Below are 23,405 nucleotides of genomic sequence, written 5' to 3' on the forward strand. Positions count from 1 at the left end.
GACACAACGACCGAGACTGTCGGAGCCGGGGCTCGAACCGGCAACCTTCCGATTACAAGACGAACTACCAACTCTTGAGCCACAACAACGCATCATCACACAATACAGAACTCAGCATTTGCATTACTGGAACAGCATCGAAAAATATGTTCAGATAGTGTTCAGATTGTGTCTTCCTCCTCTTGGTTTTTTGTGTTTTTAAATCAGTATGACATAGGGCTAACAGAGCCAAGGGTCACATGACCACCAGAGATCACAGGAACCCCCCAACCATCTGAGTAAAGTCTAGATTGTGATAATCCACTCATTAAAATTATTTGTTTTGCTCGTCTCAACAAACTATAAAGAGGATTGTTTTAGCCTAAAAGTAAAGCTAATCCTGTACTCTGTATTGTTAACTTTTAAAATCCCATTTCTTGTTCTGTTTGCTGCTGTAGGGACACCGGGCTAACTGCTATGCTAATAGAGAGAATTTCTCACAGGCCTGTGTACCTTACCTTGTATCTGTGGGATGTACGGTGCCAACAGCTTGCCTCTTTTCTTCTCATAGCCCTTCTGAGTGATGTCCCCTGTACAGACAGAGACAGAGGAACAGAGAGAGGGAGAGCAAAAGAGAGAGAGAGATGAGTCATTAGCTCAGCCGGGCTGGTTACACTGGCACCACAGAGCACCAGAAGCAGGTTGGGTTTGCAAATGACCAGCCCTCTCCTAATTGTTCATGTGCACTAGAGTTAAAAAAACAGAAAGAAAAAAAAACAGCTGATAAGTATGCTCATGTGCAGAATTGCCTCTGAATAGCTCAATGGTGGTGTCAGCTGAGGAAGTGGTATTTAAAAAATCATTTGACTCGTGCATCTGGAATTTTTCCCCCCTCATTATTTTCCAAAAAAGTCAAAAATACTGCTGTCAGCACTACGCGGGTCCGCCTCAGTCAGTCTCCACAAAGTATGTTAAATAAGATCGGAGGCTGCGCGTCATTTAGGAGTCACATTTGAAAAGAATATCAATGCGTAAGCTTTTCCAAGCCTGGAAGTTAAATATAATAAATGAAGAAAGAGACAAATGAGGTTAGATAGAGAGAGGGTCGAGGTATTACATTAAGTAATAACGTATAGTATACGCTATTACTTAATGCGTCGTATATGTCATATACAACTGTGCAATGTTACAAGCAATAAAACCAAACTAAAGATGATAATTATGAAGTGTAATGCCATGAATATGTTTTCCTTTTTCTATTAATTTCACACAAAGTGATGAAAGCACAAAAACATGAATCAAAGTAAAATATTTGATGAGGCTACGTCTTCTCCAACATTTTTAAATGTGACTGATGGGTTTTTCTTTGCAAGCATGAAAAACTTGCTACTGTCCTGTTAATTTAGGCCATCTCAGTGTTTTCTCCCTCTACTTGTAATCCCACACTGAACGAATGATTTTCAGATCAGGGCTCTGCCAAGGTCAGACCATCTGAAACATTTCTTTACCAGCCACGCCTTTTCGGCCTTTTTTTTTGGGCTGCAAAACACATACAGCATCTTTTCAGAGTGACTTAAAAGCTTAGAAAAAATGAACCCACCACTAAATGACAGTGTCACCAAAAGGCCAAAAATGTTGCAAGGCATCAGTGTCCACATGAGGTCTGTTCAAAAGACAGCAAAGTAGGTCGCTGAGTTCGGAGTGTTTCTGGCTCATGGGTTGTTCTGTGGTTGTAAAATGTCATTGTGTTTCTGTATAACAGGCACTGCTGTGGGCCAGGAGGAGGCTGACGGGGTGGAGACTTTTGTTGACAAAAGGCGCATTGATTCAATCAGAGAGGGCTGACTGACTGACAGCTTCTCTCTTCAAACACAAACCATCAGTGCACAGTTATGCTTCCATGTAACCTCTCTAACAAGCTCCAACACCTCTGAAGATGGATGTAAACAAACAGAACTGGCAACAAAACTGTAAGAGAGGAGGTGCTTTGGGGAAAATGTGCCTGACAGACATCCAGGCTGTTTGTACAGCCAAGCAGCCACTTGGTGCAACATATTCTTCTTTTAACCCTTTAGTAATGAACATAAAAGTCAAAGGAAGATTTCCATATCAGCTTCCACTGGGTTTTGGCACTTGAATAGATATCACACTGTGCTCTTTAAATCCATTTCTATAGGCTCTCAGTTGGGGTCATGAGGTTGGATGTCAAGTGTAAAGGATGTAGTCCACCATAAAGCTATCTGAAGAAAAAAAAAAAAACTTGATTAAACGTCCTCTCATGTGATTCTACCTTAGGGAATACTTTATGCTTCTTGCCTCTTTAATAAAGTCTCAGAAAAGGTCACTATTGTTTAACCTCAGCCTGGTCACACAGTGCATCCCATTTCTGTGCATCTACTTTAGAAATGTATTTAGTAATGTTGCGGTTATTCTAACAAATTCTTCACGTGGCTCCCTTTGCTTGTTGGTCTTTAAGCCTCTTAAACACAACAGTGCAACAGTGTGAGGGCAGGTGTTGTTGGTCCCGCTGGTTGCCGCGCAGCGCGCTGGTCCTGAGTCACCAGTAACCGCTGAATGCCTGCACTGTTAAATGTGCAGGACAGACAGAGGCCAGCAACAATACAGCGCTGTCCACGGGCCGAGTCGGCTGACCTGACACTGACTCTTTCTGGTGATAAGTTCTCAGTTTGTGTGTGTTTGTGTGCGCGTGCATCAGTACGTGTCTGCGTGTGTGCCAGCCTGTCTGAGTTTGCACACCACAGCAGCCAACCAGCTTGACAAGCACACAATGGACGGCTATTCTCTACGGCAGCTCCAAATTCTCAGCCTCAGTGGCCAAGCAGGCCCTAGCACACCCCGATCCATCAAGTTATGTCTCAGTGAAGCTAATCTTTTGATCTGGGAACAAACAGCATAGTCATTACATATGGAGGTATTGAGTCAGCGACAGTGACCTCCTAAATCGAATCTAAAAAGCAAAACAAAGGCTGAGGCACCAAAGGATTACAATATGTCCAATCTAAGTGTGTATGTGTGTGTGAGTTTGCATCGCATGTGCATCGTTCAGACAGACACTCCATTTCCCCTTTCTGTCTGATCTTTGACTGCCTCCATAAGAGGAAAATGGGAGGGGTCAAGGGTCAATATGTGGCCTGCTGCCTGGGGAATAACAAAAGAGGGCGAGGATAGTAAGGTGGAGGGGCGGAGACAGATGGAAAGATGAACAGAGGGTAACGTAACATCTATGCTACACTGCACAGCCACAATGGATTCACAGTAACTTGCAGTATATTTACAGCAAAAGGGCAAACGCTCCATTTGACCCCCTTTGACCTTCTGCACTTACAACAGGCTGTGCCATGTACTGAGCAGTGAAGAAAAGACTACAACTCCAAAAGTGCACCAGGGAGGTGAAGCAAACACTGAACTTGACACTGTCCAAAAATAAATAAATAAATAAATAAAACACAAGAGGAAGGGATGAGAAAGAGAGGGGCCTCAGCTGGAAAACCTTCTCTTTTTTCCCACTTCACCCCTCCACCATCACCTCTTCACCTTTATCCCAACCGCTGAGGGATCGCTGTCCACACATACTAACCATCCCTGTCATGTTGTTACCTTTAGACACTCTCTCGTTTCAAATAACGTCTCCAGCTTCCCAGAAGGGAAAAATAAAAACAACAGAGTGATATCTCTGCCCCGATTTTTCTTTTTTTTTGGAAGTATAAATGCTAGTCTTGTGAGGCTAACTTTCATCCATCAGAAGTGACAAAATGTCATTCATCTCAGGCCATAAGCTTTTTTTCCTGGCACATTACCCGATGCTATTACGGTCAACATTCCTCTCACCCAGAATCCAATTTGGGGGGAGTAAAAAAAAGGATAGATGGCCAATCTTGTGACATGCTGAACAGTGACAGAGAGAGAGCCTGCTGTTCTCTGCTATGTGTTATGGACTATAATTGACTGATGGCTATTGAGCATAATTGACTGATAGCTACTGACTGGAGACATTTCTCCAATGAGGCCCATTAGAGAATTGCCCTGCATCTCCCCAGATGGAGCTCTTCAATCAGGTGGGAGAGATACTGAAACGCAGCACATTCCACTACAAGTCAGCACCAGCAAATCAGGGATATATATATAATTAAACTTTTGTTACTTTAATGTGAAGAGTAACGGTACATCTGTAAGGTCAAACTCGTCCTTTTTCTTTTCTTTTAGATCCAAGGTGTCAACTCAGGCTCTCAACTCTATCCTTTTGTATCACTTTCACGTGCAAAACCTCGAGCAAACAAACTAAGTAGGAAAGATAGCAGCTCTGAGTGCTTGTGTGCGTGTGTGTGTGTGTGTGTAGATGGCAGACTGTGTGCTTGCTTTGCTATGAGTCTACCAGGGAAAGAAGCACATGATAACATGTCTCGACCTACATAGAGTCTGATTCCGTTGTTTGTGGTGTAGTTTTTTCTTACCTCAGTTAGCTTCCAAATACCGTTCTTAATGAATCAGCTAATAGTTTGATTCATAAAACATTAGAAAAATGTGCATCGACTTCATTTATAAGCACATTTTAAAATGAAACAATGAAAAAACATGAAGAAGACAGATTTAAAAAAAATATACAACATTTAAGCCTGGTTTAAAAGTCAAATTTAAAAAATAGGTTTTAAAAAGCATCTAATATTTGAGAAGTCCATCATAACCTCTTGATAAAATGCCTTTTATCTATAGCTTGCTTTGACTGATGAATCAAATATATTCATTTTATTATACCAGAAAAGGCAAAAAGAAAAAGTCTTCCATTCGAGTAGATGGAACATGGGGAAGCTTTATTAACCATATCGATAAACATATGCTCTGGTGATTAATGCTGTACAAATGTGTCCATTTTCCCCCCAACCAGCAGTCGAATAATTAAACCCCTTGTGCGTCTGCACCACCCTCCTACCCTCTCTGAAGTGACCGCCAGCCAAGTAGGTGGCCCCACCCATCCGTAATGTCAGTTCCTGTGCCAGTCTGACCCTCAATGTGCCAACGCAGCTGCCAAGCCAGCAATCAAGCCGTCTGCCCTTCAGCCGCAGAAATCCACAGCTAAATATTTAGGCAGGACGGCATTTGCTCTCTAGGCTCGATGATTCCAGCAAAAAGCAGATGTGGCCAGCTGTCATTTAGCATTAGTTCTCTGGCAAACAACTGTCAGTTTTACACACGTGGATTAAGCTTTACCCTAAACACACGTTTAAATCTCGTCACATTCTCACTGCATATTTGCAGCCGATCATTTGAGGAGCCAAAGTGACCTGTTTGGGGAATTATTCCTGTCATCAGCTGAGCTGAAATGAGCATCTTCTCCTGTTTTTTCTTTTTCTTTTTTTTTTAGAAAACATTCCCGTCATTGCTGAGAAAACAGAGCACAGACACAAAACGAGGATGAGATAGACGGATAGATGGAGACAGAGCAGCGCACCACAGGCTCGACCACATGTCTAGTTTAATAGGACGTCTAGAAGACAAAAACACTAAGCAAGCAGCAGGGAGAAAAAGTAAAATAAAAGGATAAAGTGTACAGTGACCACAGCCGACCCGTATTAAACTAAACCACACACACACGCAGAAAGAGAGGCTGATTCACTCACATGCAGAAGCCAGATGCAGAGAAGCGAGGAGATGTCTTCAGCACAGATGGAGAGATAGAGGAGCAGCAGAAGAAAAGGCCAGCGGCAGATTTCAGGCAGTCAAGGCTAACCAGCTAAAACGGGCTACCAGGCAAACTCTAAGAAGTCCTGCTGTCATAAGTCAGGCCCTTCAGCATCCTTTGTTTCCTTTCATAGTGAGAGCAGGAGGAATGAACAAACCCCATCACCCTCATCCTGCCTTCATATCGCTCCCCTCCCTCTCGCCCTCTCTCAAAAACCATCTCTCCCAACACCCCCTCTTCATTCCACTGCCCCTGATACACCCCTCCTTTTTCCCCCCTCTTGCTCTCTCTCCCTCCATCCCTTGTTTCTCCTCCCAGCTAAGGTCTCTACAAAGCCACGTTAGGCTGCAGGATTAGGGTGTCAAAAGCAGACCCCTGCCCCCCACCTTCCCACATACCAGCCTCTCACACACTGTACAACTATAACGAAGGTTTGCTGGCCTGTTACAACACGTCCATACAGGTCATGTTACAGTACACAAAAATGGTTATCTGCCTCTGTGAAGGAAACCACAGCCTTAGATTTCTGAGCAGTGTTAGAGGGTGGCTGTAACCACACGCATCCACACGGACAGCCAGGTCACGCCTGTCTTTAAATACACCACCACCCCGTCTCTGTTTGTAGAAATTTGACTGTAATTTCCAAAAACATTGCTTTATGGCCAATTCTGCCTTTTTTTATTCGCGGAAAACAGAAGCTATGCTTGGGTAGGATTAGGTTTACCTTTGATTCAGAGGAAAAAGCTGTCCCCTTTTTATTCTGTTTTATTCTAAATTTCTTTTTTGGGGGGAGACAGCAGTCCCACCGGGCTTATCAGCCTTCTGTGTGCGCACATTAGTACTTCATTTTAGGATTTAGTTACCAATTCGCCCTATGGCAGCGAGTTTAAATGAATACCTGAATATAATTAAGCGCATTATTGCTTGAGAGAATGCACACTAATGAACCTGGATTAGTAAACACACACACACACACACACGCACACACGCAGATACACAATAAAAGACAGCAGATCATTTCACCTGTTTTTTGCATAGATTTTAGGTTAGTCATCTACAATATGATCACAGGCTATTCAACCTAATGAAACTATTATGAATTTATACATGTAAAAATTGTCAATTATTTGATTGATTTGAATATAAAAGTTAATTGAGGAACAATTTGGTAACAAATTGGTCATTTCAGTTGTTGTTAAGGAAAACAGTAACTATTTAATGGCATTTTTTGTATTTATGATAACATACTTAGTCGACTGGATTTTACCACCTATATGACAAAAGGTGGTTGAGAAATCATTTCTGTAGGCAGATCACTCATGAATGAACGTAACTTACATTCACGCTGCTGTGTTAATGGAGTTTTTCATAAATTTTAAGAGAAGAAAAGTTTAAGAGACATTATTAATCATCTAGGAATAGTCATTGCCTTTAGTACAAACCGATAAACTGCAGATACATGCATAATTGCGCTCCACAATCCCTCTAATTTAGGCAAAAGCCCTGATTAGGTTAGTAGAATCTGTGTAAATATGAAGCCGTACCTAAAGTCAGAGGCTGTTTGTGATACATGGGACACAAAGTGCTGCCTCCAGTTTGTTGAGGTGACCAGGGTTGTTCTTGCACCGCTTTCTGTTGGACTTCCGAAGCTCTTCTTTAGATGTTGGCTGCCTTTTGTTCAGTTCCCTGTCAAGATGATCCCACACTGCTTCAATGATGTTGAGGAGAACAGTAGGTGGGATCAACTAAAGGGCCAGATGCATCTGTCAGGCCTTTGTTGGATTTTTTCCTATTTCTTAAGGACATGACTGTCAGATACTGTTCATCGGCTGTAGTTTGTTTTTTAGGCCTGTCACTTGTGCTTTTGTCCTCCACTTGTCCAGTTTCGACAAACTTTTTAAGGACATACTAGTACCATGCTGAGATATACCAGATATTTCAGCTAACACTGTAGCTCTTTGGGAAACACCTTATTTGTGCAAAAATATAATCGTATGCCTGCCAAACCGTGTTATCTTTGACATTTTTCAAATTCTTTCTTTAGTGAGAGATTTTGTAACAACGTGCCTAAAGACACTGCAAATAACTAATATTGAACAAAGTTGTCTTATGATTTTATTACTTGTTTGTTTTTTGATCTTTTATTTTTCTGATCTTTTAAATTGGTACACTCCTGCAAGATCACTGAGGTCTGCAGATCAATTGCTCCTGGCTGTCCCAAGGTCAAGATTAAGGCACAGAGGAGATCAGGCCTCTGCTGTGACTGCTCCTAAATTGTGGAACAAACTGCCCCTTCACATCAGGACCTCCTCAACATTGGACACTTTTAAAACCTGTCTCAAAACTCCCTTTTACTCCATGGCTTTTAAATCAGAATGAGTTTGTATTACTTTTATTTATCTTACTTCTTACTTAAATCTTCTAATTTTATGATTCTTTTTCTTAACTTTTATCATGTTTCCCTATGCTTTTATTTCTTTTGATTATCTTAATTGTACAGCACCTTGGTCAACATTTGTTGTTTTAAATGTGCTATATAAATAAATTTGACTTTGACTTTATGTTTTATTATACATGAATGATTCATAGGTCAACGTTAACTCGACTGAAAATGACTGAAAAAGCAGCCAATGTCCACAGAAAAACCTTCAGAAAACCTGGAGAACTGTTGCTCAAGACTACTAAAAAAAAAATTGCAAGCAAGTCTGGCTCCTTGGAAGAAAAATACAATAAGATGATGGGTGACTCACAACCTTTGCACAGTGCTGTGTAAAGTCAAGTTTATTTGTTGCACTGTACACTGGACGAGAGTTTAGCAATAACAGACCAAATAATTTTGACTCGCATGCTCAATGTGGCTTCCCGCTGCACACTGCAATGTCGTACCTTTCAAAAGAAGAAAAAAACAACAACAACCTCGAGGCGATAAGAAGATGCGATTGAACATTTATTATTTTGTACAGCTCAAGTCAGGCTGAATGACACGAATGCACAGTGTAAGATCATTCATGTGGCATGCATCCTTGTGGAAGGTTAAAGACAGTCAGGGTCGGAAGGAAGAAGGATAAGTGCTGCAGAAAAGAGACCTGGGTTGATTGAGGATGACAAGGAGCTTGAAAGTGAGAGCCAGCTGGAAAAACGGGAAAGGGGGGGATTTGGGGAGAGTTTCAAGACAGAAAAGAGGATGAAGAGAAAAAAGAGAGGAGAGAGAAAAAGGAGGAATAACAGAGGACATGATTAAAAGGTAATGACTTCCTCTTCCTTTCACTAGACACACATGCTGAGAGAGGCGCGCACACGCACGCAGATAACCATGATCCTAAACCGCCTGGGCGTCTCTCGGTCTCCATCCATCAACAGCTTCAATCATACTGTCGTATCTCTTTTAATTAAGTAGTGCCAACGAATTAGGAAACCGAACAAACCCTCCATTACCACTTTGCTAATACATAACCCCCTCATCACACATGCACACACACTGAGAGCCTAAAATCCCCCTCCATCCCCCAGGCTCTGTGCGGCTGGTGAGCAGACAGACAGCGTGAATAATAAGACATTAGATGCAGCGCTGCCTTACACAGGGGGGCCCTGCAGCTGTGCACTGATTGGGGGTAGCAGACGAGAGAGGGAGGGCAGCGGGGTGGGGGGGCGTAATTAACAGTCACAAATAAACACTGATACTGTACGCGCACACATCAAAGGAACACACGCAAAACGCTTACACCAGCTCCCACAAAGAAGCAGATGCAGATCAATTCGAGAGCGAATACCAAAGCAGAGCAGGGGTCAGGCCGGCGCACACACGCGAACACACAAAAATGTAAAAGCTGACACAGTGTGGTGATTAGTTTATGTTAAATTAAAAGCCTGAAGCCCCGGGGAAGACGGAGTGAACCGGTCACCTCAGCGTGTGTGTTCTTGTGTGTGCGCATTTTCAGAATGACGACATTCTTGGGGAAGTGAGGCATTTTTGCCGTTTTAAAAGTTGCATTTTAGTCTCAGACTTAAAGTAAGATTTGGGGTTTAGGCTCATACGGGTAGCATAAAGTTGCAGGAACTGCTTTGTATCAGTGAGGGTCTTCGCAAGCATCCCCTGGCTGCAGTCCAAACATATTAATCTCAGCTCCATTAAGACACATGACACGCAGGCTTGACTGAGCTGCACTCTAACTGAGCGATGTGCTGCTATTCTGGCTTTCAGCCAGAGTTTCACGATGTGCAAACACGCGTCTATTTCGGTCCTATCCACATGTCACGCACGGCAACTGTACACACAGTTCAATAAGCTGCTACAATACCTGTGCTGATGGTGAAAGTAATCAATAAGTCTACAGTGTATTCCTGTTGAGACTGTAATTTTCTGCTCACATTTACTTTTCAATTTAAGCCTGCTAAAAGGTTTTAGCACCGACAAGAGCAAGTCAAAAAACTTTAATTTTATAGCTGTCAAAATAGAGCAATGGTAATTATATATCGTGTAGTTCCTGCAGAGCTCGGGTGTTAAAATAAATAAACACAGTCTCTTTGTGGTGTTTTTATGTTGCCTGTGTTTTAGTGTGCGCGCCACTCGAAGTGTGTGATTTGTAGAGCGAGATATCTGTGTGACAAGCGTGACCAGTGTGGGAGCCTCTGAAAAAAACTGAGAGTTTGCCCCGAAACACAAGAACGTCTTCACAGTCAACGAGCAGCACTGTGATGGACTAACTGCCTGTACTTCACATGTTTAGCTTTCTGCACTCCCTGATGGCTCGCTTCTCCAGTAACATGCTTATAAATCCTCTCTGCCAGCGGTGGCTCTCGATGCTGCAGGAAATCATGTGTGCTGCTGTCAACCGGCCCACACATCCAACTTGATGGTGTTATTACGGAGAGAGCAGAGCTGCGGTGGTGAGCACAATAGAGCAAAAATAGTGGCAACTAACTAACTGGAGACTGAACCAACCTGTCTTCACTAACTCTATGTCAAGTTTCCCAGTGGGAAAACCCTGCTGCTAGATCTGTGCTCAGCCCCACATGCACCATGCATTCCCTCTGCCCCACATTTTAAATAACCTGATCCGTTTTTCAAAAGCACTGGAATTTCTGCACAAGACAAGATGGTTTTAGGTTCCTAAGAACAGTCACAGTTGCAGACTACTACCATAATACAGAACTTTTTTTCTCTCTCTGATGATATCACCCACCTCTTTAGCAGAAGCAGATTAATGCAGCATCAGCCTCTTTGATGAGAAACTCCTGTATCCCTGGCGTTTGAGATATGAGTCGGATAGTGTCCCATCTTAAGCTCCCAGCCCTGTGGCTCACCTCTCATAGGATATAAGGAGATTTATTGTCTGCTTCTTTGCCTGCTTATTACCATATGAATGGCCATGTTTCACAGGCTTGACACAAGCTTAGCCATTAAGCTCCTTGCATGTACACACACATACATAAACACTTTCGCTATAGTGAGGGATAGCCGGGTGGGAGAGCGCTGGGCGTGTTTGCACAAATGCACAAAAAACATCTACACACGGGCACCGTGGCAATCCAATTAATGGGCATGCACGCAGATACACTTTGCAGTGTCAGAGACGCAGCGCACGGTGTTTGCAGAAGTGCTGGTTGTGCACCCGTACGTAAGGGCGAAAGCTAACTAGCCCTGGTCAAAGTCTAACAAGCCGCACGGCGAGGTCTTTTGTTCCTCGCCTGTGATTCATGACAGGGTCTTGGTGGGAAGCCCAGCATCAATGCGTGGCTGCACGAAACTGTGTATGCACCTCTGTTTACCCGTCCAACAAAGAAACATACCATCGGCCCATTATTTCCTGTCATCACAACAGATGTGAAATGGTATGTTTCCAAATATATCCGTAGCTCTTTACAGACAGCACAGCGGGCCTGTCCAGGTGAGAGAGGATAAACACAGCAACAGTGCAGGTCAACAGAACAAGCAGGTGGACACATAATGTGGAACAAATACAGCCAAACATAATTATAAATATACAGCAGCAGTGGTTAGCACTGTTTTGCAAGGAGTGCGGTTATCTTCAGAGGTCACCTCTTCTGGAAGGGTGGGCCTGGTTTGATTTTTAATCTCATAACTGGAGCAGCATCTAAAAATTATTTTCACTTCATTTATTAGTGGATCCTTTTCTCTGATTCCTCTGTTATATGTTGAATCCATAATAACAACAAATACTAAAGAAAAACAACCACTTTCCGGAGATCAGTGCGATGATTTTAAATTGTTTGCTTTGGCTGGTAGCACGAACCCTAATGTTGCTATTATTCTTTGTTTGCATCCTGTTATAATTCTGTAAATAAACAAACGGAAACACCATTCACCGTGAGCTATAAACAGCACAACACTGCCTACTCGCAAACAACACATGCAGCCAGCGTTGCAGAGGTGATAAAAACAGGTTATATCTGAACTCAATAGGCAAATATAGAGAGGCACTTTCTTGGCATCATATATATAAAACTGCCTCTTTTCAGTTCATCAAATTTACATAAATGTGAATCTATTCTGCAAATACAGGGAACAAGGAAGATGGTTTTCTAGCACAACAAAGACCTAATGAACTAGCAAGCTGTAGCCTGTAATAATGTCAGGTGTAATAACTCTGACAGTGAAGCTGTGAAGATGAAAGTGCTCTAATATTTATAATTATAAATATTAGAGCACTTTCATAAAACCAGCTCCACTATTCGGTTTAACTTTGTTTGACTGAACAAATAAAGTTTCTGCATTTCTTTTCTAATATGCATTGTACACCAATCAGACATAACATTATGAGAATTTGTCTAATATTGTGTTGATCCTCCTTTTTCTGCGTCCTGAACCATCAAGACATGGACAGACCCCTGAAGGTGTACTGTGGTGGCTGCGCCAAGATCTTAACAACAGGTACTTTAAGTCCTTTAAATTATGGTGTGGGGGCTCAATAGATCAGACTTATTTGTCCAACACATCCCACAGATGCTAATTGCACTGAAATCTAGAGAATTTAGAGACCAAGTTAACTCTTTAAACTCGTTTTTGTGCTCCTCAAACCATTCCTGAACCTTTTTTGTTTTGTCTCAGGGCGGATTATCCTGTTGAAAGATGCCAGGGCCATCAGGGAATACCATTTCAAAGAAAGGGTGTATATCATCTGTAACAGTGCTTAGTTAGCTGGTGCGTGCCAAAGCAACATACACATGGATTGCAGGATCCAAGGTTTCCCAGCAGAACATTGCCCAAAGCATCACACTGCCTCTGCTGGCTTGCTTTCTTCCCTTAACGCACCCTGGTGCCAGGTGTTCCCTGGGTAAGCGACACACCTGGCCATCCACGTGATGTAGAAGAAAATGTGATTCATCAGACGAGACCACCTTCTTGAATTGCTCTATGGTCCAGTTCGGATGCTAACATACCCATTTGCTGACCCTTTTGGAAGTGGAAAAGGGTCATCATGGGCACCATAACTAGTCTATAGATATGCAGCCCCATCCGCAACAAACTGTGATGCTCTCTGTATTCTACCAACTTTCTCCAAATATCATTAACTTTTTCAGCAATTTGAGCTACAGGAGCTTGTCTGTTGGATCGGACCACAAGGGTCAACCTTTCCTCCTCACGTGCATCAGCGAGCCTTGGCATGACCCTGTTCCAAATGCATGTTGATGTAACACATCGACTTTGTGCACAAAATGTTCACTTGCCTCCTAAAATATCCCACCCACACCAACAGGTGTCACAATGGTGATATAATCAGTGTTATTCACTTCCTCTGTCAGTGGTCATAATGTTATGCCTGATCAGCGTATATGCATGCGTTAAGGAATTTGATTTTCCACTATCCTGATCCTCACAATCAAAAGCTACCACAAGCAACTGCCACTATTCAATAAGCAAATGTAATGATGAGTCAGATCACTATTTTAGTCATATCTAAGCTACAGGATTTTTAGAGATTCGCTCTCTCTGTCTGACACACACAAACAGCATGATCACCCCAGGCGCTGGACAGGATGACCAAGCCTCACCTCTTCTCAAACACCATCTGTTCCTCCCCTTCCATTTCCTGTCCACACTATATCACAAACACACTGCTCCAACACCTAAAAATATAGAAAGTATCAAAACCCCTCCTTCATGCTCTGCAGACTTTGTCTTTTTGTTCGCGTTATGCTCACAAGCTACCTTGTTTGTTTTGACATTTTACTTTGCAGTTATGTCTCTACAGAGAAATTAAGCAAAAAGGTGTTTAAAATTAAGTAGATTATGAGAAATCAACCTGAAAATTAATTTCCTTTCAGACTTTTTCTGGATTTTTCCATGTTTTTAAAAGTAAGGATTAAAGCTTGTGTCACACGGCACCAAGTAAACAACTTTTTCTTCCTCCTTACACTCGCTTCCTCTCCCTCTGTCCTTCCTCTCACCCTGCTTAATTTTTTATGTCCGCCTGTGTCAAGCCAACAGTGCCCATCCTTCGCAGCTTAAGCAGCAATGCTGAACATATAATTGGGCAAAGTCTTCCCTTGAAAACCAACTAGAGCACTCTTAAAAAAACTTGTTGCCATATTCTCCCTTACTCACTTTTACAGCCCTCATAAGGACGCGATTGTTCATCTATAATGCAGCAATGTGGCAATTTCACTCTCTTCACAACACAACACAACCGACTGAACTGCGTGCCTCCGGCTGCCCTCCAGCAGCTCAGCGTGACAGTGAAAGTGCTCTCAAGGCCAAATTTAATCCTTTTAAATTTTAACACCACGACTCAACACTGTCACAGTTGCTGTTAACAAGACCAGGACTGGCCAGAACATCTGGTTGCCCTCAGACAAGATATTTACTGCTGGAGGAGGAGAACACATATTGGAGTAAACACACCAACAGCCTGCAAAGTTGAGTTCAGCATCAAGAGTAGCGTGACTACATTTCTGAAGCAACAATTCGAAGTTGAATAGCCCAGTTATATTTGTGTGCACTAGAGTTTTAGGCCACCCGGAGTGAGGATATTTTCCACCACCCTCTCTGTTTCACACCTCCTCTTACTGTTGATAGTTCAAATGTAGATAGAGTTAAGATTCACACAACATGTATGTATGCAGGTTCTTTCAGGGTAAAGTGGTTCCACCCACTGACTACCAGACTGAGGTCTACAATGACACATCATTCCTATAACAACCTTGTCAAGTGGACTGCTCCTGTTCATGTTTGTGTTGTTGTTGGTCCTTTAGCCTATGTTGAAGTTTCTTTTCAAGCCAACTTCCTAACCACTCATCATCCTAACTACACATAACAATAACATTGGGCTAAAGGCACCCGTTTAGCTCACAAGTTGAGCAGGTGCCCATATGCAGTGGCCTTGGTTCAACTCTGACCTGAGGCCATTTGCTGTGTGTCTTCCCACACACTCTCTCTCCCTGCTTTCCTCATTAATCTTCACTGCTCTATCTAGTAATATTGGGCTCCATCCTCCATCCCTTTTGGAGGTTTGCAAGTGTGTCTAGCATCTCTGATGAGTGAACGCTCTTGCTCTCTCCTCCTGTCAACCTCAACACCACCACACACATTGCATGCTTACAAATTACATGCCATCATTCAGTTTGAAACCTTTATATTTTTAGAAATTCTGAGGTTTGAGAAGCAGGGGGAAACATTCTTTCAGCTTCTGAGATTCGTAATACCAGAAAAAGTCTGAGAATTACTGTTATTGTCCGGTGATCTGTAGGAGTCACAGCATGACATTCATGTCATCTTCCTACCCTTTAAACCACTAAGTGACTCTTCACATGCTGTGGATGGGGACATTGTTTTATTACAGAACAAAGCGAGATCACTCACAACAACCGTGCATTGATATTTAGTCACCAGAAACTTAACAAAACCTTGCCTGCAAAATACAGACCAATGCATAACAAAGTCACCGCATCCCTCACTCTGGGGGGGTCAAGGGTTCAGATTTTTCCTTTAATTTGTCACCAGTCTGCAACTGCTCTCATACACACACACATACATATACAATAAGAGGTAATGAGAGCAAAGGAAGCTTGAGGAGTGCCCAGCTGGAGCACATGTGCAGAGCTCCTGTTCTAATGAGTCCATTAGTCAGTGGCACAGCAACCACAACCACTACCGCACATGCAGGCACACATAAACGTGCAGCAATGTGCACGCTCTAAACACACACTTTTTACATATTCACACTGTCTGCCCCCAAGCGACAATCAAACCAACATCACCATGGCACATCCATTTTGCTGTGACAAACTGATACTGCACACAACTGGGTAGCAGTGGGAATACAGTGGCGCTCCTGTGCCAACCCGAGAGCACGCTGACATTTTACCAGCAGCGGGCTTTTGTTTAATCCGTCCAACAGAGGGTGCTAGAGGGATGTGCAGCTCCCACGCCATCACCTCTCAGACTCGTTTCCTTGGATCATCATTTCTGTCCTCTTTCAACATGACATCCACATGTGTGGATTCAATTTTGTTTTGGGAAGATATTTGTGTGTCCCAGGGTGCTAATTATTTGCCACACTGGGATATGGAGTTGATCTATCAAAACTGTTTCATCACTTAAAACTGAGAATCATTTTTCAGGGGTAAAAACTCTCATGAATAACACCCCATTATACCTCTATTCCTGACTGTACCAGCCTAATTTCACCATGGCCCGGGGCATCTCTGGGTTCTGTAATGAGTGTGTGAGATAAACTGCCTCCAAGTACAAGCAACTTGGAGACAGTGCCCAATACCGTCATATAAAGGCTGAAAGGCTGAGCTGTATCAGGAAACCTGGCATTCGGTTGCGTGTATGTGTGACTGCATGGGAAGTGGCAGCACTCAGCCTGCGCTCGTCTATCACAGTGCTTGTGTGTTTCCTAATGAGTGAGCTCTTAATGAAGCTGAGCTCTGCGTGATCAGCTCTCTTCAACAAAGGCCAAGCTATAAAAAAGCAATCACTTTAGCTCCGCAGCACAAGCGAAGAGGTACTCGGACACAAAACAGCGGGCTCTTGACCTAACAAGAAGTAGCCATCATCAGCGTGTTTACAGCTGTGCTGAAATGATAATCTCTGCTAGTTTGAAAGATTAAGTGCATGAATGAATGGGTAATCTGCTGCAGGTAAAGGTTAAAAGGTGCACAAGCTTCTGCATTTATTAATGTTTTTGCAGATAAAGCTCAATTTAAAAAAAAACAAAAAAAACAGGATGTGCTTTCCTTTTAAATGTAGTTAAAAAGAAAAACAGAAAAAAATGCAATGAAATAATTTTACTCCTTTAATATTCCTGCAATCTGACACAAAACAGGAGTAACAAATATCACAGTATTGGAAAGACGCCACTATTCTATTAAAGGTTTTTCAATCTCGTATTGCTGATTTAGATGTGCTTTGCTATTTATACTTACATTTTGCTAATGAGAGCATGAGCCAAACATCGATATCAACACTAATGCGTTAAACCTTTGAACACAAGAGCAGCTACTGACGGCAGAGGCAGTTAAACACGTCCCTTAGAAACTAGCAGTGTCTCTTTATGTGAAACTGGAGTGCTGAGAGTGCAGATGTGGGCCAGCGCAGAGGGTGGGCGGGTGGATAGATGGGAGTTAAGGAGGTGGGAGAGTTTGTGAACGAGAGAAGGGGAGGGATGCACGGTGAGTGACAGATGTCTTGCTCTTTACTGTACCTACGTGAGCACGATGCCGGCCCGTGACCTATACTCAAAGGCATCTGCAATGCTAATGAAACTGCACAGCTGCCTCCATGCTTAACTAATCTGCAGAGGGTCCCTTCCACCCCAATCCAGAAGGTCACCGCTGACTGAACAGGGACAAGAGCGTACAGGTCTCCCACCTTTCTGGATACGCGTGTGTGAGAATGGCTCTATACATATTTTTGTGCGTGTGTGTGCTTTGTGTGTGTCGAGCAGGGGCCTCACCACCGAATGAGTCATCGGTGAACCAACCCGCTACAGACAAAAGGGCCAGCGCAGTAACTTCAGTGCAACAGTATGCAACTGAGAATACAGATACCAGTTTACAGGCGGGTCTTTATTTTAAGCTTTATTTCAAAAGAGCACTTTTGTGAGAGGTCTACTTTGACTTTGAAACGGTCCCTTGCTTTTACATGAGTGAAGGACGACAGATAGGAGAGAGTGGCAGAACAGGAAATTCGATAATAGCGCCATGTCCTTGGTTAAGCCTGCTATACAGTCCTAAATGAATGGAGATATTATGTGGTATGGAGTTCACAGCAGCTATTAAAACAGATGCCATACGGCGACTCTCTGAGTACTTGCACATATTTTGCGCTTTGACTACTGCTTTTATGGCATTTCCTGGAAAATAGGAAGCTCCTCTAAAAATAGTTGTGAAGATGGAAACAGAGAAAAAGAAAGGTTAGTCGGTCTAGATTATAGCCTTGTTGTTAGAGCTCGGGCAGAGCTTCTTACACTCTCTCATTGGTCTCGGGGTGTAGACGAACAATAACTCATCCACATTTCACCATTATTCCATACATTCCACCAAGTATGAAATATATCCTTATATGGGTCTTTACCTTTTCCACACACTCTCTCTCTTAGATATGGTGCAGTGTGTTTCCACGCTGTTCTGCATCCTCCCCTGAGGGTACCTGGCCTTGGCATGAAACCTGTCTGCCCGACTGAGTAAAAGAGGGGGAGACGTGCCTTTGATGTCTCTGGACTGGTGGGATTCACTCAAAGAGAGATGAGGGTCAGGAAAAAGAAGAAAAAAAAACAGAGGGAGTCAGGGAGGGAGCAAGAAACAGATAAGGTGGTGAGAGACGGAGGAAGACAGAGAGAGAAAAGGAGCAGGAAAGGGGGAGATATTGATTGAACAATGGAAATAAGGGAGAGAGAATACAAATAAAGGAAGAGAGGGTCGACAGGAAAAACAGGAGGGGGCGCAGACTTTGAAGTTACGAGCCGAGCAAAGACCGGCCTCCCTAGAGCAAAGGCAAGGGAGGGTCTGAGAGCTGCAATCATGCAGAGTGGATGGCTGAAGGAAAGAGAAAGATGATGAATCATGATGGGGATTTTTGTTTGTTTCTTTCTATGTTGGATCTATTAAATAACAGAGCAAAATAGAGAAAACACTGAAAACATTTATTCTTCAGTGTGTTTTCTGGCATTCAGCTGGTTGACCATCTGCATTAATGCCTCTTTCTTTGATTTTTCAAGAGTTTGGCAGCTAGTAAGTGTCTCAGCTGTGGTTGTTTAAAGAAAGGCTTCCAGCATCTGCAGCGCTAGTCCACGGCCCGCTGCTGTCCAACATAGTCTGTCTCAAGCAAAGGTCACCATGGTGAAAGTAGCAGGGATTTTTTAAGTATTCAGCCTTCACTGAAAACTAAATTAACAAAAAACAATAAAAAAAAAAAAAAACAGAGCACATTGGTCTGCAAATGTACTCCACAGTGCATAACTCTAGATTTGTTCTAGGCTGGGTTGAGAATCACAGTAATAGGATGAAACAGAAATAGGATGTGTTTAATGGCCTCCGAGCGCAAATGAAAAGAAGTGATGGAAAATGAAACGAGAGGAGGAGCAGGCAAAGAAAGAGCAGTCAATAGGATAGAGAGAGCACTTTATCTTTCCTTCACACTCCTTACAGTTGCCAGGCGCTTCCTGCTCCATTGTGTAGAATGCTGGCTGTACGTACAGGAAGTGGGTTCTTTGTTTCCTTTTTTCCTTCCTGTTGGTGTCGAGCACAGCGTGGAGAGGAAAGTATGTGGGTTCTGGGAGGGAAGGACAACACACGCTGTGTTTGCAAGTAACCAGGAAGGAGCTCGCGGTGCAAACCTTCTGGACTTGAAAACACTTAACAGCAGACTGTGAGGCTGCGCTTTAAGTGAAATGAGCACAACAAAATGGGAGGTGGTTTGATTCACTGGATGAACAGATGGGCTGATACCAGATACTTAATATACAGACGTCATTTACCGCAGGCGCACAGGCGCACACTCACGTGCCAACCATTACATTTCTTCTGATTAGGCACCTGAGCCTTGCCGATTAACTGATCGGTTTCATGACTCATCGGGGAATGGAATAAATCACAAGTGGTAGGCTCTCAGCTACATCATATGTCATGTCAGCCAACTCTATTTACCACTCTTTATTGATTCACGCCTACACAATAGCCTTTGGCAACATGGAGCTCTGTTTTTGGCTTGAAATAACTCATCCATCCTCCACTTAATCTACTCCTTATAACTGACACCGGAGAAAAAAAGGAATCCATCACAACGGTAAATACGTCAGATTAAATGTTAAGTATATAGCCCAGAATTTTTGGTTATTCCAACTAAAGGTTTGTTTGGTGTGAAATCCTCACAGCAAAATCTTTCTAGAAACAAATCTTCGGACTGGGCAACCATCTGAACAACATTCTCGAGCAGGTATCTGGGCAGTTATTAAATGAGGAGAGCACAATATAAAACACTACTCACCGGTCAAATATGTAAAAAATTGTTAAATAATGTTGCTGATTTTCTCCAAAAGAGGCTTAAAAGGCCTTTTCACCCCTAGTAAGTTATACTTCTACTTGACTTCATTACAAACTGCCGACATGTTCAAGGTCTGTGCTGCTCATTATACAGCAAGCCACAACACCAGTCACCAACAACTAATAACTAGTAATAACTTACCCAGGTGATTACAGTTGACTCAAACTTAACCAAAAACCAAAACTAGGTGTGGAAAAATGAACATTTTGAAAAAAAGATAATTAAACAATTGTTTAAAACTGGAATTTAAATGAAATAAAAAATACAGACTGAATATAGTATTTGTTAATTTGGTAAAATGTGTTATCTTAACTTGCCTAATGAGTCTTTGATGAACATGTTCATTGAGACCACCTACACTGATTTTGTTAAATCTAATTTCTGGGATAATACTTGGAAGACTAAAACTAACACTAAAAGTACTAAAAACTGAACTAAAACAAGACATTTTTAAACAATAGAAACTAAACTGAATTACAAAACTCAAAGCTATAATAACTCTGACCCTTATCCACATATTTACTATGTTAGTGAGTAGATATGCTCACCACCACACAGCTGCAACTGTTTTAAAACTACTGTGTACGTGTACACATGACTGAGTCATATGTTTCCCAGTTCAGCTGACTGGCTTTTTTGGAGTGAATTGCAAAATTCTCAGATTAACTTCTTTTCAGGATTCTTCTCTAATGTTATAAATGTCTGTAGGAACGGTTTTGAACTGACAGATCAGTGTCAGTAATGATCATTAAAGATGTCACACGCTCCTTCTATGTGAAGGCGTGTGCAGATGTGTAGTTGGGAAACAGGAGTGGAGTGATTATGATATGAATGGCTGCAGTTAAACAGACATGATGCCAAATTTCAGGTTGCGCAGGGCTGCTTTTAACTACATCTGTCAGCCCATCTTCACACAGGTGTTGAGTTGTATTGGCTTGTAGCATAAAAATAAAGATCATCATCTAGTGGTTATTACACCGTGTCATTATTTGTCCAACAATAAAAGAGGCTAAGTAACAGTGAGCTGCTGCTTATCAGGTACACCTGATTATCTGACCATCAGCAAGTGTTGCTGCCACATAGATAAAAAACAGATTCACTAGTTTGAGATTTGGAGAATTCAGATGTGGTTAACATAATACCGACGCGGAAAGACATCAACAATGATATTAGAGAAGCAAATGCGGCACACATGAATTTGGGAAGAGCTACAAGGCAATTTCAAACCATTTTAAAAGTCCAGTATACAGTATAGTTTGAAAAACAGTTCACAAGTGGAAAACTTTCAAGATGGTTGCAATCCACACAGGAGTGGATGTCTTAGCAAATTCGCCACCAGGTCGTGCCGAGCAATGCTCAGAGAAACGGCAAAAAACCCGAGAGCGTCATCTCAGACTCTCCAGGCCCCAGTAAGCATGCTAAAAGTTCATGATGTGCAATTAGAAAAGGACTGAACAAGCGTGGCTTGTTTGAAAGGGTTTATGAGGAAAAGGCCTTTCTCCCCTAAAAACAACAAAGTGGCATGACTTAGGTTTGCAAAGTTGCGTCTGAACAAAGCACAGGATTTCTGGAATAATGTGCTTTGAACAGACAAGACCAAAGTGGAGATGTTTGACTATAGTGCTGCATTTGGTAAAAACCAAACACAGCATAAACACCTCATCCAACTGTTAAGCACGGTGGTGGAAGAACGATGATTTGGGCTCGTTGTGCAGCCGCAGAACCTGGGTCCCAATGGAAAGCTGAAAGTGAGGTTACTTTCTTTTTCACATGATTGTATGGAACTGGCCCAAATTAAATTTTTGGCAAATTAGATCTCATGTGACTTCTTCAAACCGTCAAAAGAGGGAAAAAGTCACAAAAAAGCAAAAAAGGTAAACAAGGTCACCAGCTGGTACTTGAAGATCAAGCTGGTAGAGCAGGTAGGCTCAATGTCTGGCCCCTACACTCAACATGTCAGCATGTCAACATGTCCTTGGGCAAGATCCTGAACTCTGTACTGTGGTTTTAAAGAATGCTTTCTATCATAGTCCAAGTTCCCTTTTATGCTCTGCACGTTAGAGCGCTTGAAGTGGAATGTGCATTTGTCTAAAGGATCTGTAAATCTGTCAAGATTCAGCAAGAAACCTTACCTGATTATTGCATTCCTACCTAGTGATTCATCCAGATGTGATACTTTTACAGATACACTTTTCACTTCGCTGTATGGAAGTTTGGTTTTGCAAATTTGCACCAACATTTTATGACCAAATCTCCATCACCCCTCTCCGTAACGTACAGTAAGCATAGAAAGAAAGCGAAAGGTCGACATGCTGCTACAAACACCCGGCCAAACTTGTTCAACTGGTCAGGCGGGTCAGAAAGGAAAGAAATAAAAAGCCATCGAGGGAAAGGAGCACGGAGGCTAGAGCGAGAGCAGCTGCTGGAAAGATTGATTTAAGGAGAGCAGAGGAACGACAGCCTGGCATCATCCAATCAGACCCTTGTTTCACAAGGCTGGCAGAGCAGATCCAGAGTGTGTGTCTGTCTGCATAGTAAATTCTCAGAGGAAAAGAAGAAAAAAAAGGAAAAGAAACAGAGGTGGTGAGAGGCAGCAAGAGGAAACCTGCAATGGTGTGTTGTGCTGTCAGATGTCACTGCGAGTTCGACGATCTGTCACATCTCAGAGTAGCAATAAGAATACCGGAGGACACAGAGGGAGAAGCAAAACACAGAGTTCGTCTCTCTGTCAATTTCATCTGTTTTCTCATCTCACTGGGTCTGAAACTGTAGTGATACGCACTTTACGTTTAATTTTATTGACACACGCATCATATCTGCAACGCGATCTATGAGAGTTCTCCAGAAATACAGGAGAATGCTAAAGATTTTGTTTTCCAGTGTTGTTTTTTCTGCCAATTTCTCTCTCACTCATAATTTGGCTCTGCATTAAGTGAGTTTACCAACAAGACTCAGGCTAACTGTTGCAGTTTTTCATCGATTTTTGTATCCACTGTGTCCACATTTAGTCTCACTGTTCTGATTTTAAGAACAAAAAGCAGTTGTGACCTGAAGCAGATTGCCGAAGATGATGACAATCTGAAGATGAGGCTACAGAGGAGACAGCTGGGCCCTTGACTTCCTGGCCTTCTCAAGCGTTCATGGAAGTTTAATGGAGTGTAAGAACAAACGCAACTAATCTGTGGGGGTGACGGGAGGTCAAGTGACCCTGACTGACTC

General features: G+C 42.5%; 1 protein-coding gene across 8 annotated transcripts in view; it reads right to left on the bottom strand.

Moving 5' to 3' along the window:
• Positions 1 to 23,405, bottom strand: part of LOC100689756 (disco-interacting protein 2 homolog A) — an 88,813-nt gene that overhangs the window by 35,311 nt on the left and 30,097 nt on the right. For 6 of the 8 annotated variants that reach the window (XM_025903884.1, XM_013272652.2, XM_013272651.2 and 3 more), the window contains exon 2: positions 498 to 569. In XM_025903884.1, the coding sequence (XP_025759669.1) occupies positions 498 to 569 (72 nt within the window). Of the gene's footprint in view, positions 1 to 497; positions 570 to 5,615; positions 5,852 to 18,218; positions 19,035 to 23,405 lie in introns of those variants that run through there. The other 2 variants (XM_025903883.1, XM_025903885.1) reach the window with 2 other exon arrangements.

The sequence above is a fragment of the Oreochromis niloticus genome, linkage group LG16, assembly GCF_001858045.2.
Source record: "Oreochromis niloticus isolate F11D_XX linkage group LG16, O_niloticus_UMD_NMBU, whole genome shotgun sequence".
Classification (NCBI taxonomy): domain Eukaryota; kingdom Metazoa; phylum Chordata; class Actinopteri; order Cichliformes; family Cichlidae; genus Oreochromis; species Oreochromis niloticus.